Here is a 26485-nt window from a genome sequence, read left to right as displayed (position 1 = left end):
ATCCTTCTTTTCATTGCACCATTTTGTCAGTCATTCAATTCGGATTTCTAGACTGTTACTTCAATCCTTAAAAGCAGTTACACTTTTTTCATCTATTTTCTCGAACTCGATCAATCGTGTTGAAGAAAATATTTTTTCTTCTCTTCGTCTCTCGTGCACTCACACGCACCTGGTATAACAATTTTTAGAATTTTTGTCTGTTCTATTTCACAGATTCTCAGCTTTGTGATTAGTCAAGTTTTCAAAACTCATCGAATTTTTACTGATAACCAGAATTTATCGAAAGATCGAGTAAAGGGCAATTGATTTGTGAAATAAAGTCGTAGATGTAAAAAGCATACCCAAACAATGGAATTTTCAGGTTGTCACCAGCAGCTATAAGGGGATGTCTGACATCGTTACTGAGCTGAACGAAGCTGATCATAATATAATCTAAATGGCTTCTGTGGAGAGGCAAAAAAACGAGAGGTAAACCACTGTCGTTTGCTTTTTTGAGCATTTCAATTTGCGTGGGTTGGACGATCGCTGATTTGATGAAACGTGGCAAAAGTTTGTAGAGTAGCCATGCCGTAATTCTGAGCAAGGTATCGCTAATCGTACTTTGCATGTGTAGTAATATCGTTTTCGCGCGTGCTTCGGTTTGGGCGATAGCTTTTTCTTCGGTGATACCATCGTTCTCAACACTTTCCAGAGCTGTGGCTCTGATAGCATCTCGTAATCTCTCATCGTTCAGTACCTGTGGAATATCAGTTCAAATAATCGTTCGCGATGATACGAGAAATAAAAATAAGGAAAAAAATTACTCGTCAGTAAAATCGTGTCGAAAGCGCTACCACGTAATCTGCTTTATTAGAAATAGTGTTTTTTCCGGAATTCTCGTTTTTGTCATCTAACTTAGGAATCAGTTTGTCGTTACGCAATAATTTCTAATAAATTTCGAAAAATATTTTCATGAACGAGAATGAAATTTTCTTTGAGTCCATTCAAATGTTTTTATGATTCAAGAAAATTAGATACTCACAGTCTGTGTGACTCGGGGATAGTCAAATTTTCTAAAACTGCAAACGTGAGAAACATGATAGAAGACTTTGGATAAAAGACTCGGTCCAGGTTGAACTAGGAGTATGTTTTTTCCATAACCCTGATGTTGTTTTGCTGCAGTATCAACGAAGGATCCCTAAACAAAGATAAAATTGAAATTTAAATCTTCTGTGATAACGCTCAGTACAAAGATTATAATTTTCCAATTTTGAGGGTTTGAAGGTTCGTTCCGGAAGATTGAACACCTCGATTAATGATTAATGAAAATCGCTCGATTTTGCTGATAAAAAGACAACGAATCGAGGCATTTGGAGCGAAGCTCACTTACATTCTCAGGGTATCCTTGCACCACGACGATTCTCAACAATCGCGTGAAGAATCCTCGTCTCTCGTCGTCATGCATGTTTCACAAAATTGTTTTCGCCAATTTGTAAAATCAAATGAATGCTTTTTATTTCTAATTTTCGAAAAAAAGACGTTTAATTGGGGCTCCCTTTATCCCTCGGTAAAAATAAAATTCTTGCGTTTTCCACGTATCGCACACGTTCCGTCAGTTTGTCCAATTTCTTTCATTGTTTCAATATTGTTTTCACGACAGTCACGCTCTCAAATGACGACGACCAAGAACGATGAGCGATTCTAAACCGTCTTTAATACTCGAAGAAAAATTTACTTCACTCGCTCGTCCCATCTCGAAAATTTCTCGTAGGCTATTTATACAAATAATTTAAGACACGTATCGAAACACACGTGTGAGCATTGACGATCAAAAGTTTCAAAGCAATTTGAACTTTAGTTATTATTAACGAAAAAACTCGCTTCACCTGAATAAACAAAGCTGCATAATTATGCGACGAATGCTTTAGAAATCTACAAGCTTCGCATAATCAAATTGAAAACCAGAAGTTAAAAGAAGCAATGAGAAATTGACGCGGAGCATAACAACATTATTCTTTTTTTTTTACTTTAATTATCGAACTGACACGAATAGATTAAATTTCTTGTTTATCAAGCACAACGTTTTTTTTCCCCAATTTTTAATTGATGCAATCTGCACGCTTTTTCGTGAAGGACGTCAACGAGCAGTTCCATGAATAAGTAACGTGCTGCTAAGCATAATAAAGGCCTTTGGCCCCGCTGTGAAAGTAACGAATAACATTTTTCTCGTCCAACAAAGATGCTTTGAAACTTTACTGCGGTAGTGTGTACGAATGTGTGCAAGCGTAAAAATTGCGAGTTATGTAATCGGATTCGCGAGGCGTTACCTAGCAATTGTCGAGATCGATTAATTCCCCCCGCGATGAACAACAGAGCTCTTATTGTGGTTCCAGCCGAACACATTGAGCTTTAAAACGAGGCTAATTACGCGGAAAAACAAAAGACGATGAAAGAACTTTCGACTACCGATTTTCTCAAGATCGTGCATGAAAAAGCACCTGCATGAAAAGACTCGCGATTTTCTCAATTTGTCGCTCCGTTCGAACCCGAGTTTTCCGTTACGTAAGGACGGAACGAGCTGGGACTTGACGTCGGCACTACCTCCGAGCCTCGAGAATGCACTCGACAAGAATGTTTCTGTCAGCAAGAGAGAGAAAGAGAGCGAGAGAACGAGCGAGCGAGAAAAGTCACAACATCCCAGAGATAGAATCGTGGACCGCGACAAGATCGTGTATTATTAGGTCTATTTCGGTATTTGGGCGTCCGGTTTAGAGCTTTGACTAAGCCACCGCGAGGGCTTCAATTTCGCGAGTTTCAAATTCCGAACGGTGCATCAGGAACAAAAGAGTTAATGAGTACAGTTAATAGGAATGAAGGAGGAAAGTGATAAAAAAAATGTGATAAAAAGTAATGGTCGAAGCCCGAAGAACTGTTTGAAAGGAGTCACCAATTTGAGTAACATTTTGAAAAAAAAAACGTTAAACAACGAAAATAAGCTGCACTGAGAGAAAACATTTTGCTTCAATAGCAATTAATGTTATTGGAAGTTTTCTTCATTTAACTGCATGACACTGAAGTTTACAACGTTGGAGTCGAACGAAATGATGTGAAAAAACTCTCCAACAATTCCAGTAATTCTCCAATTCTGTTACCTGCCTAATTTGCAATTCGTAGTTTTTCAGTCGACATTAAAGATTCGTGAAATAAAAAATTGGTGAATTACAAATGTTATTTTCGTTAATTTCGGTGGACTCCAACGTTGCAAACTTCAGCATCGTTGAACTGAATGAATGTGAATTTTTTTCGTTATAACTATTGAATTATATGGAAAGAATGTCCAATTTAAAGAATTTTCGAGAAATCTCGTCGAGCGAAACGATGGCGACAAAATGTCAAAGATGGCTTGAATTCCAAGCTGTCATTTTGACAGGACGAATGAACGTCATTTTTTTTCGAATGAATTTAGCCCCACAATGGTCGTGTTTCAAGAACCAATCGAAATCGTGGAAAAGCGATGACAATTAACAGCTAATTCACGCGTCACAACCTTACTGTATAAAAAGGGAATACGGGATCATGTTTAACCTCGTATGATGATCGTATATTTCATTGGCACCCCGTAATGCCACATTTCGTTGTCCCAATGACTTTTTCTTTCTTACTGTACAAATCATGAGAATCGAATGTCCCAACTCACTCTGGACGTGGGTGTGCAGGTGTTGCAGCAGTGATAGAGAAATGCCGTAGTTTCAGTGTACGTAGGTGCCATTATTTCCGATTCTTTGATTTTGTACAGCGAACTTTCCCGACTTTTTCTCGCTTGCTCACGACTCTGTATCCGTTTTCGCTGAACCTGTTGACCAGCTCGACGAAGCCCTGCATCGAATAAACGTATTTTATAAAAGCAACAATGAGTCACAGGGAAAAAGGCAATTTGTATCGAATGTGAGCAACTGTCGCAGCGTTTACATCGGATAATTGTAGCTATGGTGTTGTTTTTTTTTTTTTTTTTTTTTTACCATCGAGAGAAAGTCTGGGCGTGCTTGATTCCGTTGTACGAATTACGTCCGTCCGGGATTCCCATTTCGCGTAAACCTCTTGCAGGCGTGTCGACAGAACGTCCACCATATTATTCCCCCTGAAATAAAAACGTACATTCTTTTCATTCTCAACTTACGAATGACAATAATCTTTTGTATAGTATTCGTAGTCACAAGACAGCGATTCTGATGATAAACATTTCAATAATTTTTCTACAAAGTATCGTCCCCGGAAACAAACGAATGTAAAAAGTTACGACGCTGGAATTTCCAACGTTGGAGTCCACGAAATGATCTAAAAAACCCTCCAATAATTCCAGTAATTCTCCAATTTCGTTCCCTGCCGAAATCGCAATTCGGAGTTTTTCAACCTGCACCGATACTTCGTAAAATAAAAAAATTGGTGAATTACTGTTGTTTTTTTTGTTCGTTTCGTTAGACTCCAACATTGCAAATTTAAGCGTCGTAAAAAATTGCATTCAACAATAAAAAGTTCCCGAGTTTCGGTAATTATTCGATGCTCATCACATGTTCACGAGAATATTCGTTTTCATGAAAAGAATTCAGGAAAGCTGTTTTTCCTAATAATTTTAAAATGATTTTATGAGAGACCATAAAGCTGTCAATTATTTTGCAATTATAGTGAGACAAAAACAAACTTTGGTTTCCGAATAATCGCAAATGGAATGTGTGGAAAAAGAAAATCGTAAAAAAAATTGAATTCGTAAAAAAAAGGTTTCGAGGTGGGAAATACTGTCGTAGAAAAATTCATTGTGAAATTTGCATTCAATACATTAAACGAACATATGCAACTGAACGAGCTACGGAAGTAGTAGCTGGTTCAAAGATGTCGCAACATAATGTCCTCTGAACTTTAAAGATCATAGTGCACAGAGCATCTGTCGATCGCTAGAAAGGGAAACAAAAAATTGTCAATGTTTTGAAAGCACTCGTAATTCAACTATGGACGCGAAACGTTCGATAAAATCAATGCAAAGAAATGAAATCTGGATCGTGTACTTTGCCACCATTAATCGACTCGGTGACGATAGTTCGATTATTATTTAAACAGCTCGAGCGTATACGAGCACTTTGTGGAATTATTGTAATCACTCGAATGATTACGGTCGGAAACTTTCCCCCGGTAACAAAGCTCGATCGTACGGAACAATGGAGAATGCACGTTGGACTGTATAGAAATGAGAAATGAATTTCATCGAGAATACGACATTCGAGTTAATCCATATTTCGACATTTTTTATATTCCCCATGATCGTTCGAACAGTAAATTTTTAGTTCCGTTCAACACGAAGATCCAAGTTTTTGAGGTTAGAAGTGACTCCTTTGTCCCCTTGTGGTGAGTTAACGAAACAAGAAACAAATATTCCAACAGGGAGTTCGCATCGACGCGAGCTCGCTGATGTATCGTTCTTGAGGCGGGTCATGCACACACGTTTTCATCCTCTCTCAACCGAATGAGAAAGAGCGCAATTTCGTACGTGTAGATTCGCTCTCCAGTACAACATTTAAAGCATGTGGGCAGTGGGCATCCGTCGAACTCGAAGGGGCAGAGGGAGCAGTCGTCGCGAGTTACCGTTCGTTCGTTAGACCTCGCGTGATTCTACCAATGGCGTCGGGAGTTGGTATTCTTCGCGAATTAAACGACTTTATTAGGGCTAATCGTCCTCGGCGAGTACGTGGACAAAGACTCCATCATCCCTCATCGTTTTTTATCGACTGCGTCGTTTTATCGATCTATAAATACGTTATTTAATTCCTTTTGAAATCGCGACTTTTCGATCGATATTCCCTCGACGACACTTGTCTCCTCAAACTCGATACATACTTTAATACGAGTGTATTAATTTCACTTTGGTATGTGTATCGTTGGCACAGTTATCGAGTATCATCAAAGTCGATTTCTTATGCTTTTGCGTATCAAGTGTTAATGCGTATATTTTTCTTCTAAAATCGATCTTTATTGAACGAAGGAACGCTGGTTGAGTGCATAAAAAAAACGGTGTCCCGAAATCCGCTTCCACGAGGCGCACGAGCCACGGAAACATCGAAGCCAACATTCTCGAACCCGTTTCTCAGCGACGGAACGCGAACAACATATTAATTGGTGAAAATTTTTAACCAACGTGCGAAAACGAATGCTGCGCCACTCTCACCGGCGTGTCAAAGTAGCTAATCAATAACTCATCGACGGATCATCGGACGAAGTGATGCGCTAAAAGAAATAATGACAGTTTGCCCGGTCAGCCCGGTGAGCGTTGACCGCCCGTATATAACTTCGGAATCACACGAGTTTGTCAACGCGGTAACGAGGGCCGTACTCCGCTGGATTTCTTGCATTTACGTGGGATCGAGGCCGATGCGGTGATGTTGCGTTTAAATTCAGGCTGCGATGGGCTTATGGTTGATCGACCAGATGAGCGAAGGATATAAATTACAAGGAAATATCCGATTACTCGCGCGAGCATGGACGAGAAACTTGTTTATTTTCCGATCAAACCTCAGAATATGTTGACGGGTTGAAACAAAATACATAAATTTATAGTTATGTAAGGATTATCATTATTTTCCCCCTCATACGAGTGGCTTTGAAATATATTGATATTCATTTACTGCACTATGAAGAAATCGTCGCAGCCTTCGTTTTCAAGACTTCGAGAGACACGAGCGCGCACACCTCTTTGTTCCAATGACATAATTAGATCGAATTAACATTCGTTACGAACTATCGGAATATATTCGCGAGGACAGTCGCTTATGATCGGCTCGATTATAAAAAAAAGTCGAATTAGCTCGCAATCAAATAGCACCGAGAGATAATGACGATCAGTATTCGTGATTAATCGCAGCAGATTTGAAAAACGGAAAATGCAAAAATCGGATGAGGAATCACTTGTTAATGGCATTGGTTACCTGAGGTTGCAGAAATAATACAGGACTCCGCAGAAGAGAAATATTTCGACGAGTCCATCCATGATTGCGACGTCTCCTCGTTTATCGAATTTTTAGTGTTAAAATATAAACTCAACAGTATATCCGCGTAACTGAGTTCACGGTATTCACGGTGAATTCGATTTTTTCACCCATGCATTTAGCGACTGGATAAAGTTCAAAGTGGCTAATTTCAATATTTATTCAACATTTGTATTACACTGCATTGATAAAAATTACGTTTTTTTTTCCATTCGGATATAAAATGCAAAAAACGTTGACCGGGGGAAGCTTTTCACATGACTGTCGGTTGAGGAGTGGTGCCGCGAAGGGCGAACGAATAAATGATCCAGGCATTGATCGCGAGAAAACAAATGCCGTTGATCAAAACTCGGGCATCCATATCTCCCTCTCGTGTTCTCCTTTTCTCCTCTTGCTCGCTGCCTATCTTTAAATTTCTTTCTACGTTGCTCGATTTAACAACGACGAATGGAAAATTGTTGGTTGAAGGATGAGCTCGATCTTGGTTGGACAAAGAGACAGTTTCGTTCCTTGATTCGTCACGTACGCGACGCGAAGCAGAGCGCAATGAAAATATTCGTGTTTCCCACTGTGCGTCGATCGCCGTTTTTTCTTTTATCTTTTTCTTTCTCCGATTATCGAGGACTCTTTTATCCGATGTTTATGCACACTTGTTGTTACCGCGAGCAATAACATTGCGTTACAAGTATAACTTTTGTGTTGTTAAACACGCATTCGTTCACTGACTTTCGAGGGGATGCTCCATCATTGCTCGTCAAATCGCGCAGGATTCTCGTAACGTTTTCGTGCACGAATATTTGATTTTTATCTCGCAAATAAAACGATTATTTAACGAAAAATCACGTTCGACGGGAACAAAAACAGCGATTCGGAATCTCGATCAACTTCAACTTCACTTCCGATAGCCGTTACGACCGGCTTAACTTCCTCGGTGCTTTGTAATCGCGAGGTCGTTCACCGCGACGTTAATTGTTCTTATGCACTAGATTTCGAAGTTCATTCTCACGGAATATTTCCATCGTGCCAAAACAGCGCAATTCGAATTCTCTTGTTTGGAAGGCAAAAGCACTTTTTTTTTCTGAAACCGACTCTTCTTTGTGGTTCCAGAAAGTCTGCTTTTTATTTTTTGCCGTTTCTACTCCGAGCGCTCTCGCACACTGCCGAGCGTGTGTCCCGCGCAAGAGTGAACGGATCCCACGGCGAAAGTGATGCCGTGACCCTCGTCGCGAGGCTCTCGTCGTCCTAACTATGCACAACTTTCGTCCACGCTTTATAGATATACTCGAGCTTTTATTACTGCTGATGTACGCGATCAGAAAACTTCATTCAATTGTCACGTGGATTTTTGTATTCTAGAAAAAATGTGTCGATCTTGAACTCTTTCGAGATAAGAAAAAATTGATGAGATTGAGAAACATTTCCATAATATTCTTTCCAACGAATTTCGTAATTCAAATGGAAACAGTTCATTCAGAGTGGAATTTTTAATCGATCCCATTTCGAAACCATTCGACAATGCCACGGGAGAAAATAATTTTAGGATATTTCACACATTTTTTTTCAGTTGAACATTTTATTGCGTCAGATTCGTGTCGCTTTCGTCGTCGAGTTGTGCCTACGACTAAAATTCCAGGCTGTCCAAACACATCATTAGTAATCACGAAGCCCAGAAATACATAAATGAAAAAATAAATAAAATAATAAAAAAGAGAAAAATATAAATTCAAACTGCTCATTGACGACGCCGAAGTTTGCAACGTTGGAGTCCAACGAGGTGATGTAAAAAAATTCTCCCATTTCATTCCTTGCCGAATTTGCAATTTTCAACTTTTCAACCTGCAACGATACTTCGTGAAATAAAAAATTGGTCAATTACACATTTTTTTTTTCGATCATTTCCTTGGACTCCAACGTTACAAACTTCAGCGTCGTGTTTATCGTGATTGTTTCGATTATCGGAATATTGATACGTCCGAGAATGTCCGAATAAAATTCTGAAAAACCCACACCTAGACACAGCTATACATATAACCAGCACTGAACAGTTTTCTCGCGATCTTAACCTTCAAAAAGGACGGGTCTGGTTGAAATTTCAACCACTAGTTTGGTCGGGCACTCAACTTTAAAAATTCATCAATATTATCCACAAATTTTGTGTAAAAAAGCTCGATTTCAACGTAAAAATGCCTGTCCTTGAAAAGTCAAAAAAAGAGCATTATCTCATTTTCCTCGGAAAAAATGACTTCAGACAAAAAATGTATAGAGCGTGAAATGTGTATTGCTCTATAACCTAAAACTTCGTACAGAACATTTCTTTCCAAGATCAATATTTATTGAAATAAGATAGGTAAACCTTCTAAAAATCGATTTTTTGGCAATTTTTTCAAGTTTCGATTTCGAAAGTGAAATTTTTGCTAATTTTAGTTGTCATATTCAGTGAGTTGAAATATAGTTTTCAAACTAGTGTATACGAATAAAAAAAGAAAACAAATGTTTTTTTTTGTTTATTTATCAATACGTATTTGGCGTATGCCTTTCGCAACAGATGGAAGATCAAGGTCAAAAGTGTAGGACGGAAGTCATTCGAGATAGCACGTAGTTCGCGTGTAGATCGATCACGAGGTTTTACACAAAAAGATGAGATGACAGAGAAAACTTATTTGAACTTCAACGGGTAAACGGACTTTGAACGCGTGTGCCCGCATTAGAGTAATCGATATTTTGACACATTCCTATTATATATAAGCAATACAGTAATGGCGTGATCTCGAACACGTGAAAAAGATTTATCGACTTTTTTACCCGTGTTGATGTCTTCTTTCCCGCTTCGCGGTCGATTTAATTCTCACTACTGAAATAATGTGTTTGATTAAATAGAAACATGGATGCACTGAATTATCGTGGTGGTGATCGCGCTGCCATGAGTGCGAAGAAGTAAAAGTTACAAAATTCCGAAACTGCACATTTGTCTGATGCAGCAGAAACGATTGAAATGAAATGAATGGTCGCTGAATTTTTGCAATCTTTCAGCATATGCCCAACTTCGAAAAAATGTGTGTATTCCGCAGTGATGAAAACGGTCGATTTTCGTTATAAATCTATAATTATACTTATAAAAAAACAATGAGGACAGCTTTTTTTCAAACAAGAACAATGAAGGCTACAATTAGACGAGCGAAGGTCCTACGCTGTTGGAAAATCCAAGGAACGATTACGAATGCCCTTGCCAAAGGAGAAACTCTGCCGCGGCGGCAGCGCCGCGTGTATGGGGGAACAACTAACTCGAAGTTCATCCGAGTGCAACAGCGTAGATAGGAGGAAAACAAAAGTTTTTGGTCTTTGCGAATCACGTGTTCTGCGAGGCGAAAGCGATGGTCCGTTATGTTCTTTCGATCTACTTGTTTTCTGTATGTAATATACATATAGAGATCGTCGTTTATGCTCTTCGTTAACCGTCCGACGTTCATGACTTGAAAAACTTATTATGTATACCTGCTGTATTATTCTCGGCGTTACCCTCGATACACAGTGTGACTTTATTTCGCGAAAGTTGACGACGCCAAAGTCAAAATGAAAAGTTTATAAGGTTTCAACGTATACATCGTATGCTAATTTTTTTGTATTATCCTAATATGCGTTCATGAAAATTTTTCGAATCCAATAATGCAACGCTTTATATCTATTGAACAATTAAGAATTTACGTATCATTTTCTTACTAGTCTTTTTTTCGCACAATTAGTTGAAGAATGTTTATTAACGAAAATGTGGCGAATACATTTCGTGTCTTTGTGCCTGCCATATTTTTTCAATGATGGTTCGGTATTTCGGTGAATCTTTCATGTACGCCTTAGCAATACGAAAATTGTTAGCGTGGAAATAAGCGCGGAACTCTGCTTATACTCCTCGAGTTTCTGACTCTCAGCAAACTGAAATTCTAATACTTTTGAGACAGACTAATCACGTGGAGAAAGAAATAGAATAATATCTTGGGGTACGTGTAGAGTGTAGCCCGATAAAAAAAGAATACGCAACGAACATGGTTAATCAATGAACAAAAAAGTACAGGTAAATGTCCACGATGTCAACGCTAATTTGATGGTTTCTCCACTGTCGTTCGAAAATATCAATCAACCGCGTGTACACCGAAATTGTGATAAGAAATCGCTCCGTATGGCGTTTCGTTGATAGATATGACGCACTTTAATCGTGCAAACACAACTACAGTTTACAAAAATCGTAACAAGTTGGAATTCGTAAAGAATTCCCATGAAAAATTACTTGAAAATTATTTGTAAAAAACTATTGGAACACTTGATGAAATACGCTTGGCGCAATTATTTTTTCTATTTCGTCAGCATATCGCGGTTGTATTCTACATAGAGTATGCCTGACAACGTGAAATAACCCCTTGGCACTTGTTGATGAGAGAGGACATAACGTGAACTCACCTCAAAATCAACGAACTCCACAAATCTCTGGTCCCCACTCAATCTTACGAGTCGATGGTTCATGTATTGTCAACACTAATTACACGGTAATTACCAAATGATTTAACGACTATTTCAGAAAACTACGTTCATTTGTTTTGTTTGCACAAACTTTTAGATGTATATGGAAGTTCGCTTGATTGACATCTGGAGATGAAATCCGGAAATATTACAGTGAGCGCTTCCTACGAACGCCTCTCTCGGTCTTTCTGCAAACTAGAATTATGTGTCAACTTTTGTAAATCTAAGCACAAAAATAAACAAGCAAAAAACACGTGTTTTATATTTAGCCGTGTACATTTTTCGAATTTGTGACGAATATTTAATTATTGACTTATATTAGTTTAAATATTATTCTCCGTAGATTTTTGAAGTTCAAATAAAATGGAGAAAGATAAAGAACTTATTATTTGTGTTCCCGGTGCGTTCCATTCTTTGTTTATCATTTACTTAAATTTCAACTATGGATGTTTATGTTTGAATTATTTGATAGGACAACGATTATGCGTGTCAGACAAAGTGAACTTACCGGGACCAGGAACATACGAACAGCAAGGTTATATTTATTCAAAACTCGCTGGCACGGTAGAATTGATCAAGGACGAAAATGTACGAGAACGATTTTGGAGGTTAAGTTTCTTGCTTTTCGATATATCATATTTTTTAAACAATGAAATTTTCTATTAATTTAGACAACGACGGTTGTTGTTCATGGAATGACGGAACAAACTATAGTACCTGCACCTGGCGACATTGTTACAGCTATGGTTACTCTTGTTAATCAAAGGTTTTGCAAATGTACCATGAAATGTATCGGTGATGTCGTTTTAACTAGACCTTATCGAGGAATTTTGAGGAAAGAAGATGTTCGAGCAACAGAAAAAGACAGAGTTGAACTGTACAAGTCTTTTAGACCCGGCGATATTATTCTTGCCAGAGTTGTATCCTTTATATATCTTTTTATTATCACTGAATTTGTTAGATTCATTCATTTTTTAATTTTTAATTTATTCCCATCAAATCATTTACTTTTTTGATCCTTAATGTAGCTCTTACCTCTTGACGGAACAAAAAACATGAAATTTGTAGAATGCAGTTGAGTCACATTGTGGTTTTCAAACTTGTATTAGTTGAAGGAAATTGGATATCGACAATTGGTATTTATTGGTTGTTTCTGCATCCGATTATGCTGCCAATCTCCTACTCTGATATTATACAGCTTTTTTCAAGAGCTTGAAAGCAGATCATTCGAGTTTAAACATTTTTTTTCATGTTACGAACATTCAACCAAGTGTACGGAGCGGTGTACCACTAGCAGAATGGCAAAGAGGGTACGGAATTTCAGAAAAAAATATAGATTTTTTGATGTTACTTTGTTATGGAATTGAGAGAAAGAGAGTGAATGATGAGAAAACAGTTAATATTACTCTTTATTAACTTCAAAATATGAAAGAATAAGAACAGAATTTCAATCGATACGTCTTTTCGTTATTTAAGCTGACATTCAACTTCTTCCAGAATAAAACGCTTTTTTTTTTATTCAAAACAACTCGACCTGCACTCGACTAGGAACATTTCAAAAATACACGATAACCACTAATAATCTTACAGAAGTATGGACAGTTTCCTTCATTGAATTCCAAAATTTTGATCATATCGTATAGAATTCCTATGTTTGTATCAGATGCCAATGACAGAAGCTCACACTTACCAGCTCAGTACAGCTGAAAATGAATTGGGAGTGGTAGTGGCTCACAGCGAAGATGGTAAGTTTGATGATCGTAACCAGATGGAATAAGTTGTTCAAAATTTTCTAAGGGTTTTCGAATCGTTGTTGCAGGAATTTCGATGGTACCTATCAGTTGGACCGAGATGCAATGTCCAAAGACGTTGGTGAAGGAATTTCGGAAAGTAGCAAAGGTGGTGCCGGAACAAATGATCACAGAACCATAGAGCACAGAATTTCATTAGCTTTTGAGAAAATTAACACTTCTCTTTTCTTTTTCCTTTGGAAAAGCTTTCGCGGAATGGTCGAAAGTCGGAACAAATGTTTTTTTTCTTCATTTGGAAGGTTTGCTAGATACAAATTGTGACAAAAATTCGTTTTCTATGAAAATTCTATTTGCAGAATATTACAATTCGCACTGTACAATTTATTACCACACGCCTCATCCACTTTAACCGTTGTTTTAATCAAGTATAAAAGAACATTAAAATAAATACGCTACGGTGCATTGAGCAAAAAATATTACACTGTGCGCGTACCCACGAGACGAATTACCATGTAGCGATTATAAAAATAACAAAATTGAACGAACAAAAACGCAAATGTGTTGCTTACAGCACGCAAAATATCTTTCAAAGCTCGATCATTGTTAATTATTAACACCCGTCTCCGTTTACTTTTTGCAAGCTCTTCACAGTCAAAGTCTGTTCGACCATTGGTCATTTACCGAGACTACTTTCTCTCTAATAATGTTTTGAGGTACTTCACGTTTGATCACTCTCGAAATCCCGCGAGCTCCTTGTATTTCGAAAACGTTTCAATCGATTTGTTTTTATTTGCTATTTTCTATACCGGAGATCCTACGCTTTGGGAGTCCAACAAATAAAATAACATTAACCCTCATCCTACGAAATTTATTTTTATAAATCACGTCTATCGCTCTTTTCAACAGTGATTTAGTTGGAAAATAATTATATTTAATTACTTCGATTTCACGCATTTTTTCAGAATCTCACAAAAACCCGCGTCATTCGAAACGCAGAGTTGTTAAACTATCACGATTTTGTAGCAATTTTTCCATTCTCGCCGCCTTCAAGAACTGTACAATTGAAGAGTAATCTGTTGAGAAAACTTGCCCTTCAAAGAGTTGGACGATTCGAGAACTTTACAAAACAAAAAAAATTTCTTTACAACCTCGAAAATCTGTAATATGCGATATACCCAGATCAATAGGATGAGGGTTAATTATATTAAAACAGAAAAAAAAACTACGATCAGCCTTGATTGACTGATTGAATTTTAATTTAACCTTTTTTAAATTTGATTAAGAGTACTGCTATCGTTTGAAAGATCATTATCCAGATTAATGTCGCTATAAAACCGTGATAAACTGTAGGTTCGTTTATAGTCCAGCCCCTTGCGAGCATTGCTCGTATCGATTCCGTGCTTTTCGTTAACGGTAGTACGAAGCTTATGTACCTCAAGACTGGGTGCATTCCTTCAACGGGCCAAATAATACCGCAGAGCATAACTATCGGAAGGAATGAACCCATTGCGAGGTACGTCGCACTTCTCTCGTTTTCGCAACTGCATGCTATTACGAATCCTACAAAAATAAGTAAAATGGTAAAATTTTCCGTGGGAAAGATCAAGTTTGTAAACGATAACAATTAATCATTTTGCCATTATTTGCAAATTTGGAAAATTGAGTGAGGATTTGCCGTAGAAATTAGGCGGAAAAGCAGACGTAAATTATTATTATTTGTGGTTGACTGAAAAATTTAGTTTCGCTGATTTCAGAACTCTCAAGAAATATTTAGCAACATTGCATCAAAGAATGGCTTCGCTACTCATCGTTTGAATGAGAATATTTCATTGATTTCTTGTCATTTTTGATAAAAAAGACGGAGTTGAATCTCATCGAATGTTATTAAATTATTGAAGAAAAATTCGGTGAGAAATTCAATATTTATTTTTGTTTTATGGCTTGGGACTGCAAACAAGTTGATTGCAACGATCCAAATATGCTGCGTTCCATTGAGGAAGGACCTTTGAGTAAATTCGTATAAATATTTACCGAAGCACATTCCAGCCAGTCCCGTGAGAACTGTCAACGTCGTAACCCAGCCTATATCACCTTCGCAAGTAACTTTGAACACAGCAAATGCGAATATGAGCACCATCAAAGTTTGCCCCGTCATGACGACAAACTGTGTTACAACTTGACCGAACAATATTTCTGGTCCTGTCACACCGGATACTAAACTTCTCTCCAAAAGACCTTCGTTTCTCTCGAGCAACATGGCGCCTGACGTCAGAGCAACGGAGAGGAAAAATATGATTCTGTAAGCATTCGGACGAACGAGTATTTATCATTTTTGTTGCTGCAAGATGATTTATCGAAATTTCCACTGTGAATAACGAAATATTATTCGAGTTTCACATTTTAGTTGTTTTCGTTCGATTTTTGTTCAATGGGAGCACTCACGTCAAAATAATTCCCGGGGCTGCGAAATCCGTGAAATTTGGTTCTTTCGTTCCGTAAATTGGTGTTCTGAACTGAAAGTTGAATTTTAAAAACTCGGTTAAGGGCTATGAACAGTGTAGACGTTGGAAATTTAGGTGTTTTTTGTTTATTTTATAAATAAAAAAATTGGTTGGATGGATTTAAATAAAACCTTGTACACATCTTTTACATTCTCAGAAGTACTGGAAAAAAAATTTATTTAACATTTTTTTCATGGTATTTTTTTGTACAATGGTGTATTGAAAATGGCATCCCAAGAAAAAAAATCACAGTTTTTGTGGATTTCTCTTTTGTAGAGAAAATTATTTATAAAGAAAAAGTTATCAAAAAACATTTTCATGCTGAAAACATACGTTTTCCCTACAAAGTGCCATTTGAATCAAGTCGCTGAGATAAAAACTCTTCGTTTTGTTGTCAACGCCAATTCAAAGGGTGCCAATTTCAATACGCCATTGTACAGAAATACACCATTAAAAAAATAAAAAATAATTTTTTTATTCCAGTTCATCTGAGTATGTAAAAGATATGTACAAGGTAATTCATGCAAATCCATCCAACCAATTTTTATTCGCAAAAGAAACAAAGAATACCTGAAATTCCAACGTTTACATTGTGCATAGCCCTAAATCAGTCCATATATCATTGAATATTTGAACTGTTTTCAATATCATCAATTATTCAGTCAATTTTTCGGCAACTTACGTCAATCGGAATATTCGTGTATTTTTCACTGTAATTACAAGCAGTCGTGACATCTTTGGCGAAATCCTGATACGAGTAAAGAAGATCGCGTTGGAGCAACTGGCCAATTTGTTGATCTGGAATATCAACGTTAAATCGTAATGCATCAATCTTTTCAAAACTGTTAGGAAAAAAGACACATGCAGTGAAAGTAAACAAATTTATTCATTGGGTAAAGAAAAACTTTTTAATGAGCGTTGCCAACTTTTCTTAACTGTTTAAACTAACAAAATTTACTTAAAATATAGTTTCAGAGCTCACTTGACATATCCATAACAACGCTCATATCAGCAAACTCATAGCTCCAAGGATCAGCGTCTTTGCCGTTGTCGATTCGGTCCATCAAGGATTGAGAATAATTGGCTGGGAATGTAATAGCTCCCCAGGCCCACCCTTTCTCGACAGCTTTGGCAGCATCTTCGTCATTGTCGTGGGGCAACAGTACGACCGTTCTTTGTTCCAAATGTTTTAAAAATCGACAACTAAGCATAGTCCTATCGCAGCCTGTCGTCGGTATGCAGGGCTCCATACTGCTGTTTAATTCGTTGTTCACTATGGCTAATTTCAATCCGACTGGATCTTTGCCAATCGATAAGCAAAATAGGATTATTTGTACGGCCGGTAAACCAATGATAAAAGCCATTATGCTGCAACGATAAAATACGAAAGATTAACAAATAATTCGCAACTCACTGATGATGAAATTTTGAAGAATGTGAAAAATCGAATCGATCAACGATTTCGTTACTTTTACCCAAAGTTTCGCCACATCCACAAAAAGTTTTTCCATATTAGTGCTTTCATGTGTTGCGGATCGAGGGTTTTTATGTTGGACGATCCCTCTTCCTCGGGTGGAAGTTCTGCAGCCTTCATTCATCAAATAGAAAAGAAAATGAATTTTTTTGCTTTTGTTCGGCGGAAATTGAATTTAACTAATTATAAATGAAGTAAATGATATTTTTTTTCTAATCTGAGAGAAAAAAAAGATTATCGATTCAAGTTCTTACGATTGCTTCGTCCGCAGAAACGGCTATGCTTTTTCGTCGACTGCACACGCTCACGTTGTCTCCGAATTCTCCACTCATTTCGTCATCGACATCCTGAAAAGCATGGCGATTGAAAACCGTTTTAGAAAAAGTATTTTTTCGAGAAAATCATTTGATTTTTCGTCTCTCATTGGCCTTGCAGAAAAAAAGTAATAATTATTTTAATTTAATTGATGTCACGAGTTGCCAATTTCGAAAACATATTTATGAAAAAAAACCTCTTCAAAGTACTTGATAAATTTCTTCCAGAAAAATTTGTACGTTTTTCTAATCACCCGATTTCTCCGAGATTTTTGACACAAATTTGAGTTCATGAATCTTCATGAACGAATCGCTGGGAACAGCTGAAATTTTTTGTGTGACTAAACTTTTGTTGATTCAACGATATTTTTGTTACAGTGAGAAACATTTGTTCGAGCCAAGAAATTGAGTAATCCAACGAGTGTCGAGAACTTACGACTTCGGGCGGTACACCCGTGACGCTACTGAGGATACTGCTCCTTCTTCGGAGTCCCATGTTCTGTTTTTTACTGAGTTTCAAAAAGACGTCTTCGAGAGTATCGAGATGGTGCATCTCCATCAATCTTCTGGGTGATTCTTCAGCCAAAAATCGTCCACCTCTCATGAGACCAATGATACCGGCTTGTCGTGTTTCTTCGATATAATGCGTCGTAATAATAATTGTTTTGTTTCCGTCTTTCGTTATATGTACGAGATGATTCCATATGCTCTGACGTAACACCGGGTCTACACCGACGGTTGGCTCATCGAGTATCAATAATTCCGGGTCAGCAAGAAGAGCGGCGGCGAATGAGACTCGCCTTTGTTGTCCACCTGACAAATTCTTCACGAAACGATCCTCGGAAGGGAGTTCAAGAAGCTGCGAAAATCATTCGAATCGTATTGCTTTTACACTTGACATTCATTTTCTTCAAGCGCTACCGCGAAACTTTGTTCGTTAATCATTTGTTGTTTGCTTAAAGAAGATAATTGCATTTATTGATTTTCCGATCCGTATCGAAGACCATCAATCAGATTTGCGATCAAAATTTATTTGCTACGATCAATTTTACGGTCGGATGAACTTTCGGTAAAGATTTATTCACGATTACCTCGATTGGAATATTTTTATAGTGTGAATTCATTCGGAGTTATTTAATTACGAAAAATTAATCAGTTCGTTACGACCATTTTGAGGAAGGACCAAATGAGTCTGTGATGAAAGAAAATTAACACGAAATGGGTCATGAAGTTTTGTGGGAATCGGATTGCTTCCAGCTGATTTTACCTTGAGCAAGAATTCCATTTTTGTGTCGATCTGTTCAGTGGTCATATGCGCGCACCAACCGAAATAGAGGAAAGTCTCGCGTATGGAGAATTCACCGTAGAGAGCAATTTCTTGAGGCATGTAACCGACCCTTGGACCAGGAACACCAGAACCTTTGGAGCCCGGTCGTCCACCGAGTACCCAAATTTCTCCGGCTCCGAGACGTCTGCGTCCAACGATGCACGACAAGAGGGTCGTTTTCCCGCAGCCACTTGCTCCCAGAAGACCATAACTGGAAAAAGGCCAAAAATAGAAAAATCATTATTTTCGGTTGAAAAACGAAATTCAGACAAAAAGTAACTTTAAACGTCACGTTTTTCAATTTTTGCTTCCTCATCGAGGAAGCTTTGTGACGATGAAAAATTTTTTTTTCCAGTTTTCAATGTCAATGTGCTCAAAATGTTCCAAAACATCGAAAAATCATATTTAGAAAAAATGTCCGGATGTGTGTGTGTGTGTGTGTATGTTATGGCACTGCAAAATTCAAACGCTTATAATTCGGAAACGGTTTGAGATACAGGGCTACCGTTTTGCACAGATGTTAATCTATACAAGCTCTTCACTCTCTGATAATTTTGTCAGAATTTGTAAAAAATTATGAATCTGACGACGTTTTGAAATTTTCATAAAAAGGGTGTCGACGCTCTAACTTTCGAAAATTTAGAGATTTATTAATAATTTTTTTTTATAAATAGACTATCATAATAGAAAGGTTGGTATTGAATTTGGGGAATATCGGTTGAGCGGCTCAAATTTTATGACATTTAGAATTTTACGAAAATATGAGTTTTTCAAAAAATCGTCCAACCGCTTCAATTTTTGCAAATTTTATAAGATATTGTGTATAAGTCTGTACTTCCTCTATACTTTCCAGCAAAGTTGTCGGAATTTTCTTTAATTTCAATGTAAATAGAAAAACGATGAAAATTGAAAGTTGCAAACTGCTTTTTCTGATGGCTCGTCATTTAGTTTTTTTTTTATGAATTTAAACAAAGAGATAAATTAAAGTTCGTAAAAGAAGGTAGAGAAAATACATTAATTCCTTGTATACAAAAAAATGCTGCAAATTAAAATTTGCAAATTGCTTCCTTAAGGTGGTCAAGATGCAAGATGCTCGAAGCTTCCTCTATGAGAAAGCCAAAATGAAAAATATAGCACCTCATAGAGTAAGCTTTGAGCATCGTGCATCTTGACCATCTTGAGGAAGTAATTTGCAAATTTTTCCAGCATTTTTTTCTCATTTCAATGTACATTTCAGTGAAAACCAAACGCACATTGTTCCTTTTGGCACAGTCATGTTCAGACCGTCGAGAATAACGTTGGGATTGCTCTTCGGTCCATATTTTTTGAACGCTCGTCTGACGCAGATCGCTTGTCTTCTCCGGGTATCGAGGTTCGAGGCCTGAGTCTGGAATTGTGCCCGTCGAGTTTTGAGCTCGATCGAGGCCACTGGAGCTGCTGCCGTTGTCGCGCTCGGTGTCTCCATGCCTGAATTCATAAAATGTTACCTCAAAATTGAACATCGACAAAACGTCACTTTAAGGAGGGTGGATCGTGACGATATAATGTTGCCATGCTAAACCATGTTAAAAATATTAAGAAGTTCAAAATTATAAGAATTTCATAAAATTTGGTAAATGTATTATTTAAAAATATATAAGACAATATACATTTTTTTAGATTTTTCTACCACCATAGCTCTCGAGTAATTCAACACTAAAGTTCACGTGTATAAGGATAGAGTTTACATATATAGTTATACATCTCGTGCATAAGAAGTTCGATTTAATGCTCAATTATGCGACACAACCTAAAAAAATTTGAAAAAAATTGTATTTGTGTACTTGATGCCACGGAATGTTATCACGAAATTTGATCAAATTCTGATTACTTTGATTTCGTGATTCACCTTTCTTAAAAGAAAAGAACGAAAAGAAAAAAAAACATCGAACAGTAAATAAAATCCACATTTTAACGTCTAAATCCCAGAACTACGGATCCAGGCCGATCGTTTCCCTGCAACATTTTGCAAGCAGCCAACATACCTCCAAATTTTCACACCTTGCAAGACCACGAACATTGCTTGACCGAATAGAATTCGGTCTCGTTGGGAGGACAGTTGTGAAAATGTGGCAATATTTTGTAAGTCAATGAAAAATTATTCAACTATTTTTTTTGATCCTCGGAAACATTTGCAGTTTTCTCAAAAGTTCAAACTCAAGTGATTTTTTCCTTCATTCTGTCCTGAATATATTTTCGAAAATAGAATTCCAGTACGCAATCATTGGATCTCAAGACGAAAATATTTTGCTGTTTCTATCGAACTGGATATTCTGATAAAAGAAGATGAAACTGGATGATGGGTTCGATCGAAATTCCAATTGAAAGTGGAGAGTACGAGCTTCATTTTGAAACTCAAAAGAAGCTTCCTTCGCATCCGGTTCGTGCGGTCTCAATCCTGAATCACGTTTTCTGACACTTTGACCTCAATTCCTATTCGATTTTTCCCCAACTAATAAAATGTATTGATTTATCATCAAAGGTGTGTGTTTTCGAGGAAAGAAAATCGGCCAAAAATTGTGGGCCTCCTGAAGAAATAGGTCAAGGTCAGGTATGAGTTCGCTTAACACGAGATGACTCATGCATACGAATAAACACCACGCGTCAACAGTATCGAGTTTACTTGCTGCAGCGATACACCTTCGAAAATTATGCAACGATAACTAAACGTGAAAAGGAGCACAGTGACGAAGAATCGGTGAGTGTAATATTCCGGGTATTCGCTCCACACTCGATTCAACGACTTTCGTAAACATAGTTTCGTGTATCCGTTGACCGGATTCGATAAGTTCGTGTGTACGGGCGTCAAACGGTCCAGCCGGATGTATCGGTCCCCGTGTCAAAATCTCTATTCGTATCTCTGTTTTATTAACGAGGAAAAAGTCAAGCCTCGTGGCTGAGGGAGATTCTGGTTCGAGTGCAAACTTTACATAGTCGTCGAATGAATACTGATTCGCGATGATGATAAACTTTTTTTTGTTTGTCGAACGCACTGTGTTTTTTATCCTGCACATTTGTGAATTTTGTTTTTTTATTTTCTGGTTGTCTCTTACGTTGGAATGGAATTTTGCTGAGACGAGGAATACGATTTTTCAGGCAGCATTTACAATGGTATTTCCAGTTGAAAACTCTTGAAATGTAATTCAGAACAATCGCATTTACAACGAGAAAGTATTCCAATGCGGCGATCGTTTCGTTTGTTTTGTTAACAATACTTTCTCGACTATTTTCTGGCGAACGTTTGTTATATTCATGAAAATGTTGGTGTTTAGATTAATAAATTACTGTGCGATCTAACTGTTGTATAAGACATCGATGCCTATTGAATATTAAGGGGGGTTCTGCTGTAGAAAGTAAAAAAACAATCGATTGTACCCAAACAAGCCCGAAGAAATTGTGAAATTCTATATTTTTAGAGAGTTTGAAAAAAAAACGCTTCCAAGGAAGAAGGATGTCACTTGAACGTGCTGTAAATATAGAATTTTGCAATTTTTTTGGGTTTTTATAGGCTCATATGGAAGGAAAATGTATGAAAATGGAAAAAAAATTTGGAATTTTTGTTGCAGACAAGAATTAGGATCTCCACATTGTACACGGCTAAGAAATTTCGACAATCAGACTTTGCGCATGAACCATGTACGAATTGGTATTTCTCACATGAAAAAAATGTTTTTGTCCTTTCGAAATATCCTTGAAACTATACCGCGGAGTTCGCTATAGTGAGTCATTTTCGTCAATTTTAAAAACATTTCCGAAAACAGTCGATTTTTTGACTTTCTAAAGCAGAGCCCCCCTTAAAATTCTTTCGACGTCGGAGACTTTTTTTCGGGAAAGTGAAAACCACAAATGACTCCAGGGGGGAAGAGAGCTGAGAATTTTATCTCATCGGAAGCGCTGTAACGCTATTACGTTTTTGGAGCTGTCGTCGGGTCAGCAAAGTAAATTTACTTTGTTAAGCATTTGAGCGAAACGACGACGTCTCTAAGAATCGACGAGTGGAACGTCATTATTTGCACCTTCAAACGTCATCGGCCATAATACCAATTTGTAAATTGCCATTGTGTGAGAAGAGAATCCGAAAGAAGTCATTAGACACTAGAAAATCCTTTTTGAATAACGATTTCAAGAGAAAAACCTTCAAAGCCCATTTGACGAATTGTCTCATCGCTAATTGGAACTTGGCCGACTTATGAACCGTGTCAACTCGACACGAAACAAAGAATTAACATTCGAATTGCCAAATGCTTGGTAATTCATTAAATGCTCGGTAAAGCCGGGCACTTTAGCGAACTTCAAGAGAACAAGCGTAACCACCTTGAAAAAAACTTGGCGTTCTTGCCTTTCACGCAATATTTATATTCTTTCTCCGGCTTTTTTTCTGACGATGTGAATCGGTCACGATGATGTAACGCATTCGGCCACGGAAACTCTCTCCTAATCGCTCCAGCCCAAAAAATTTTCATCGAAGTGCTGTTTCACCGTGATTTACCGTTACTTTATCACTTTTTCACTTCCACGATGATTCGCTAAGCGACGAGCTGATCGAGCAGAGCGAATCCGAAAAATATTACGTATTGACTCGAATACGAGAATCTTTCGAGGAAAGATACTCGTTGAGATTGTGAGAAAACAACGAATTTTTTCGAGGCTCGAGTCCTTATTTTCGTAGTTTAAAAACGTCACTATCAGTTCCACTCAATTGTAATTACCCTCAAATTCCTCGTAGAACGGATTCGAATTGAGCTTCTTCGAAAGAAATAAAAATCGGCGAAACTCATCGCTCGTATTTTATTGTATCAATGAGGCTGTAATAATTGAAGAGTTTCGAAAGTCTTCGAGGAATCTCCGTCGTCACTCTCGCCAACGTTTCAAGGATGGTTTCAATCATTTTGAGCGGACGTTGCGGAAACACCCAGCGCTCTATCCGCTCTTCGAATCCTTCCACTTGAACTCATCGCCTCCCAAATCAAACAGTGAAATCATACTTTCAGAACGAAACGTAATCTCAGTCCTCTCCCTTCTTTAAGTATAGTACGAAACGACTGACATTCAAGTTTCAATACAAATGCTCGTGGAAATATCACTATAGTCGAGATCCAACAGTGATTACGTACAGGAAAAACAAAATTTAATTAAATATGTCGACTTGTAATACGATTATGAGACGGTGGACGGGAGCCCACGAGTTGGAGAGAGTGTCGTAAATTTATGCTTCTACGTAAACTTTTCTGGACGAATCGCATGTGTTTTTTGAGCCCGTCGAGTTTTCGTTGAGGTTGAAAGAAATATGGGAGATTCGAAATATATTTCAGTGAAATATTTGTTGATTTTATCGATTTTCTCAAATTTGTCGTTCGTTTGGTAGCGTTTTCGTCGTTAGACATTAAACAAATGTCGCTTTACCGTGCAGCACAAAATCGGACGTTCGGAATTCAATGGAAAGATAAACTGCAGAGATCTGGGATGCTGGATAGTGAAGCAGAATACTGCGATTAGTTGAATCGAAAAAATGTTCGAAAAAATCCAGAAATGGGGGACCTACTTTCTTTTGGATTTCGATTGCTTCGTTGCTCGTGATTTTCAAGAAAAATCTGTCGAAATAAACGTCAATTACGGTTGCTCCGACCTTCGTGAAAGCACTTTACAAATATTGTCCGAAAGTCGTTGCTGTGGACAAACGCTTATCAATAATTCGTTCGAGAATGATTCTGTATTTTTGACAAAAGAATTGAACATTTATTCGTTGCCAATTATTTTTGACTGTGTCGTGTTTGCAGCGTCAAAGTTTGTCGAGAATGAAGCTAAAAAACAAACGTTTCAAATATTTATCGCGCAACGCAGTAGGTCGACGAATGAAAGGCTTTTATAAAATGTCAGCAGATCGAATGAAAACAATTGGAAAATGTGGGACGGTAAAATTCCGAGGGATTTTTGCAATAAACTCGAGTCATTGTTTTCTCGTTTTTTTCTTTTTTGTGCGGAGTGACACACGAATGAAAATATTTCAGTGTAACTCAGCTCCACCGGCACGCAACGCGGAGTTCCATTTTGTTTGAGGGCATGAAATAAATAAATAAATAACGCGTCGATCGCGCAGAGCGACCGGGGAGAAAACGTGCAGCGGTCGAAATGTGTCGCAACTAGTGCGAAAACCCGTTTGGTAGGTCACTGGGATTCCCCTCGAAAAAGCCGATTAATTAATCGAATGATCTTAGAGGAAAAAACCTGGAGAGGAAAACACTCGCAAGGTAAATATGAATTTTACATTGTAACGCAGCTAAGATAAGAAACGATAAATCGCAGGTTCAAAGATTGAAAAAAGCTGAGCTGTCGGTGTCAAAACAAAATAGTTGTACGTCAGTTTACAAAAACTCATCGAAACTGCTACTCTTTCAACTCCATTGCACCTGCCTTTCTGTGCAAAGAGAATCGAATTACGATTCTCTGAATCGTAGCAATTTGAATTTTTGTCAAGAATAAGAGGGAACCGATTTTCCTGTACTTTTGACCGAAACTCTGAAAATTCACGAATCACGGCATCAAGATTTCCGGAACGAATATATCCGGGTCGAAGCAGTTGATGTTTCGTTGAAAATCGGAATTATGAAAAATATTTACAGGCCGAGCTTGTTTCGGAGCTGGGGAAATATCGTTGCTGATTAATTCCTAACCGCATTTTAATTGGCTCGCCTGTACAGTCCGAAAAATCGAGTGCTACACGATTTGTTTTCCACCGGGGAAAATGCTTCCGATAAAGGTTGCTCAACTTCTATTTAATATAACCACAGATGAAGTAATACGCCATGGCTGGACGATTTCATGAGTGTTGAAAGATCCGTGCGCAAGAGAAATTCACACGTTGTTGCCGATCGCCGCGATCGCAAAGGAAGACGCGCAGACACATGGCATTACGATCTTTCGAAATTTTACCTGCGAGCATTATTTCCCGATTAATTTGCACGTCTTTTCTAACAGCGGAGCCTTTTAGATGCGGACCAAAACAAACGGACCGATTGTTCGATCGAATCAACGTCAATCGGACTCCTTATTGATTGGTATAAATTCGTAGTTTTCATACAGAAATAGGAGTAAGAGTTGGAAGCTGTTTCTGCATGAATAGTGATAATTTCGTGGGCTGTTAAACTGTCAAAAAAATGTCCCCCACGAGTCTGAAAATTGAAGCACATCGCCGAGAAAATATGACGAAACCAACCTGTTGGATAAAAAAATCACGCGAGCGTAGCACTGCGATAACAACAAACAAAAAATCACTGTATCCAAATGTCAAACGAGGCGCGCAAATTTCTCGGTTTCTTTGAACGCGAAGTTTGACAAAAAGCGATCGCTCGTTCACAAAACTTGGTCGGCGAATCGAAGGGAAGTTTAATACATGAAAATGGAGCCTTGGCGGGCGAATAAAGACCAAAATGACGAATAATTAAATCACCGAAATCGCGCAATTACGCGAATGACGGCGCACCGTGGCGAACAAAGAAACGAGAGTGGCCGGTTCGCGAAGCCACTGAGAACTGGCTCGGCAGCCACCAGCTCACGACGCGG

At 37.9% G+C, this 26485-nt stretch overlaps 3 protein-coding genes and 3 long non-coding RNA genes across 10 annotated transcripts in view; 4 read left to right on the top strand and 2 right to left on the bottom strand.

Annotated features, from left to right (window-relative positions):
* The window catches only part of mino (glycerol-3-phosphate acyltransferase mino), a 15989-nt gene extending 4391 nt beyond the window's left edge, over positions 1-11598 (bottom strand). Inside the window, exons 1-5 of one of the 4 annotated variants that reach the window (XM_043412195.1) lie at positions 11460-11598; positions 3999-4117; positions 3677-3855; positions 1022-1177; positions 342-736 (exon numbers count right to left, since the gene is read on the bottom strand). In XM_043412195.1, coding sequence (XP_043268130.1) covers positions 342-736; positions 1022-1177; positions 3677-3855; positions 3999-4107 — 839 coding nt within the window. In that variant the 5' untranslated portion in view covers positions 4108-4117; positions 11460-11598. Of the gene's footprint in view, positions 1-341; positions 737-1021; positions 1178-1369; positions 1940-2306; positions 2543-3676; positions 3856-3998; positions 4118-6950; positions 8225-11459 lie in introns of those variants that run through there. The other 3 variants (XM_043412194.1, XM_043412197.1, XM_043412196.1) reach the window with 3 other exon arrangements.
* Positions 4484-6665, top strand: LOC122406650 (uncharacterized). The gene is made up of 2 exons (XR_006260035.1): positions 4484-5894; positions 6011-6665. It is a non-coding gene; the product is annotated as an uncharacterized lncRNA (long non-coding RNA).
* Positions 11407-13861, top strand: Csl4 (exosome component 1 Csl4). The gene is made up of 6 exons (XM_043412206.1): positions 11407-11545; positions 11617-11919; positions 11992-12107; positions 12191-12439; positions 13183-13264; positions 13339-13861. Exons 2-6 carry the CDS (start codon positions 11883-11885, stop codon positions 13449-13451), a joined length of 597 nt encoding a protein of 198 aa, XP_043268141.1. The 5' UTR covers positions 11407-11545; positions 11617-11882; the 3' UTR covers positions 13452-13861.
* On the bottom strand, positions 13598-26485 carry osy (oskyddad). 2 transcript variants are annotated; one of them, XM_043412200.1, is made up of 11 exons: positions 26139-26485; positions 20140-20353; positions 18827-19097; positions 17996-18418; positions 17500-17592; positions 17247-17359; positions 16754-17139; positions 16454-16569; positions 15713-15783; positions 15302-15567; positions 13598-14830 (listed from the first exon to the last, which is right to left on the bottom strand). In XM_043412200.1, the coding sequence occupies exons 2-11, from the start codon at positions 20349-20351 to the stop codon at positions 14529-14531; spliced, it is 2253 nt and encodes a 750-aa protein (XP_043268135.1). In that variant the 5' UTR covers positions 20352-20353; positions 26139-26485; the 3' UTR covers positions 13598-14528. The 2 variants fall into 2 exon arrangements, with proteins under 2 accessions (XP_043268135.1, XP_043268134.1); XM_043412199.1 differs by lacking the exon at positions 26139-26485 and having other exon boundaries at positions 20140-20439.
* On the top strand, positions 15456-18053 carry LOC122406648 (uncharacterized). The gene is made up of 4 exons (XR_006260032.1): positions 15456-15569; positions 16498-16664; positions 16741-16933; positions 17938-18053. It is a non-coding gene; the product is annotated as an uncharacterized lncRNA (long non-coding RNA).
* On the top strand, positions 20731-22222 carry LOC122406649 (uncharacterized). The gene is made up of 3 exons (XR_006260033.1): positions 20731-21007; positions 21132-21305; positions 21408-22222. It is a non-coding gene; the product is annotated as an uncharacterized lncRNA (long non-coding RNA).

This window comes from Venturia canescens, chromosome 2 (genome assembly GCF_019457755.1).
Source record: "Venturia canescens isolate UGA chromosome 2, ASM1945775v1, whole genome shotgun sequence".
Lineage (NCBI taxonomy): Eukaryota > Metazoa > Arthropoda > Insecta > Hymenoptera > Ichneumonidae > Venturia > Venturia canescens.
This window is presented reverse-complemented; position numbering and strand designations above follow the sequence as displayed.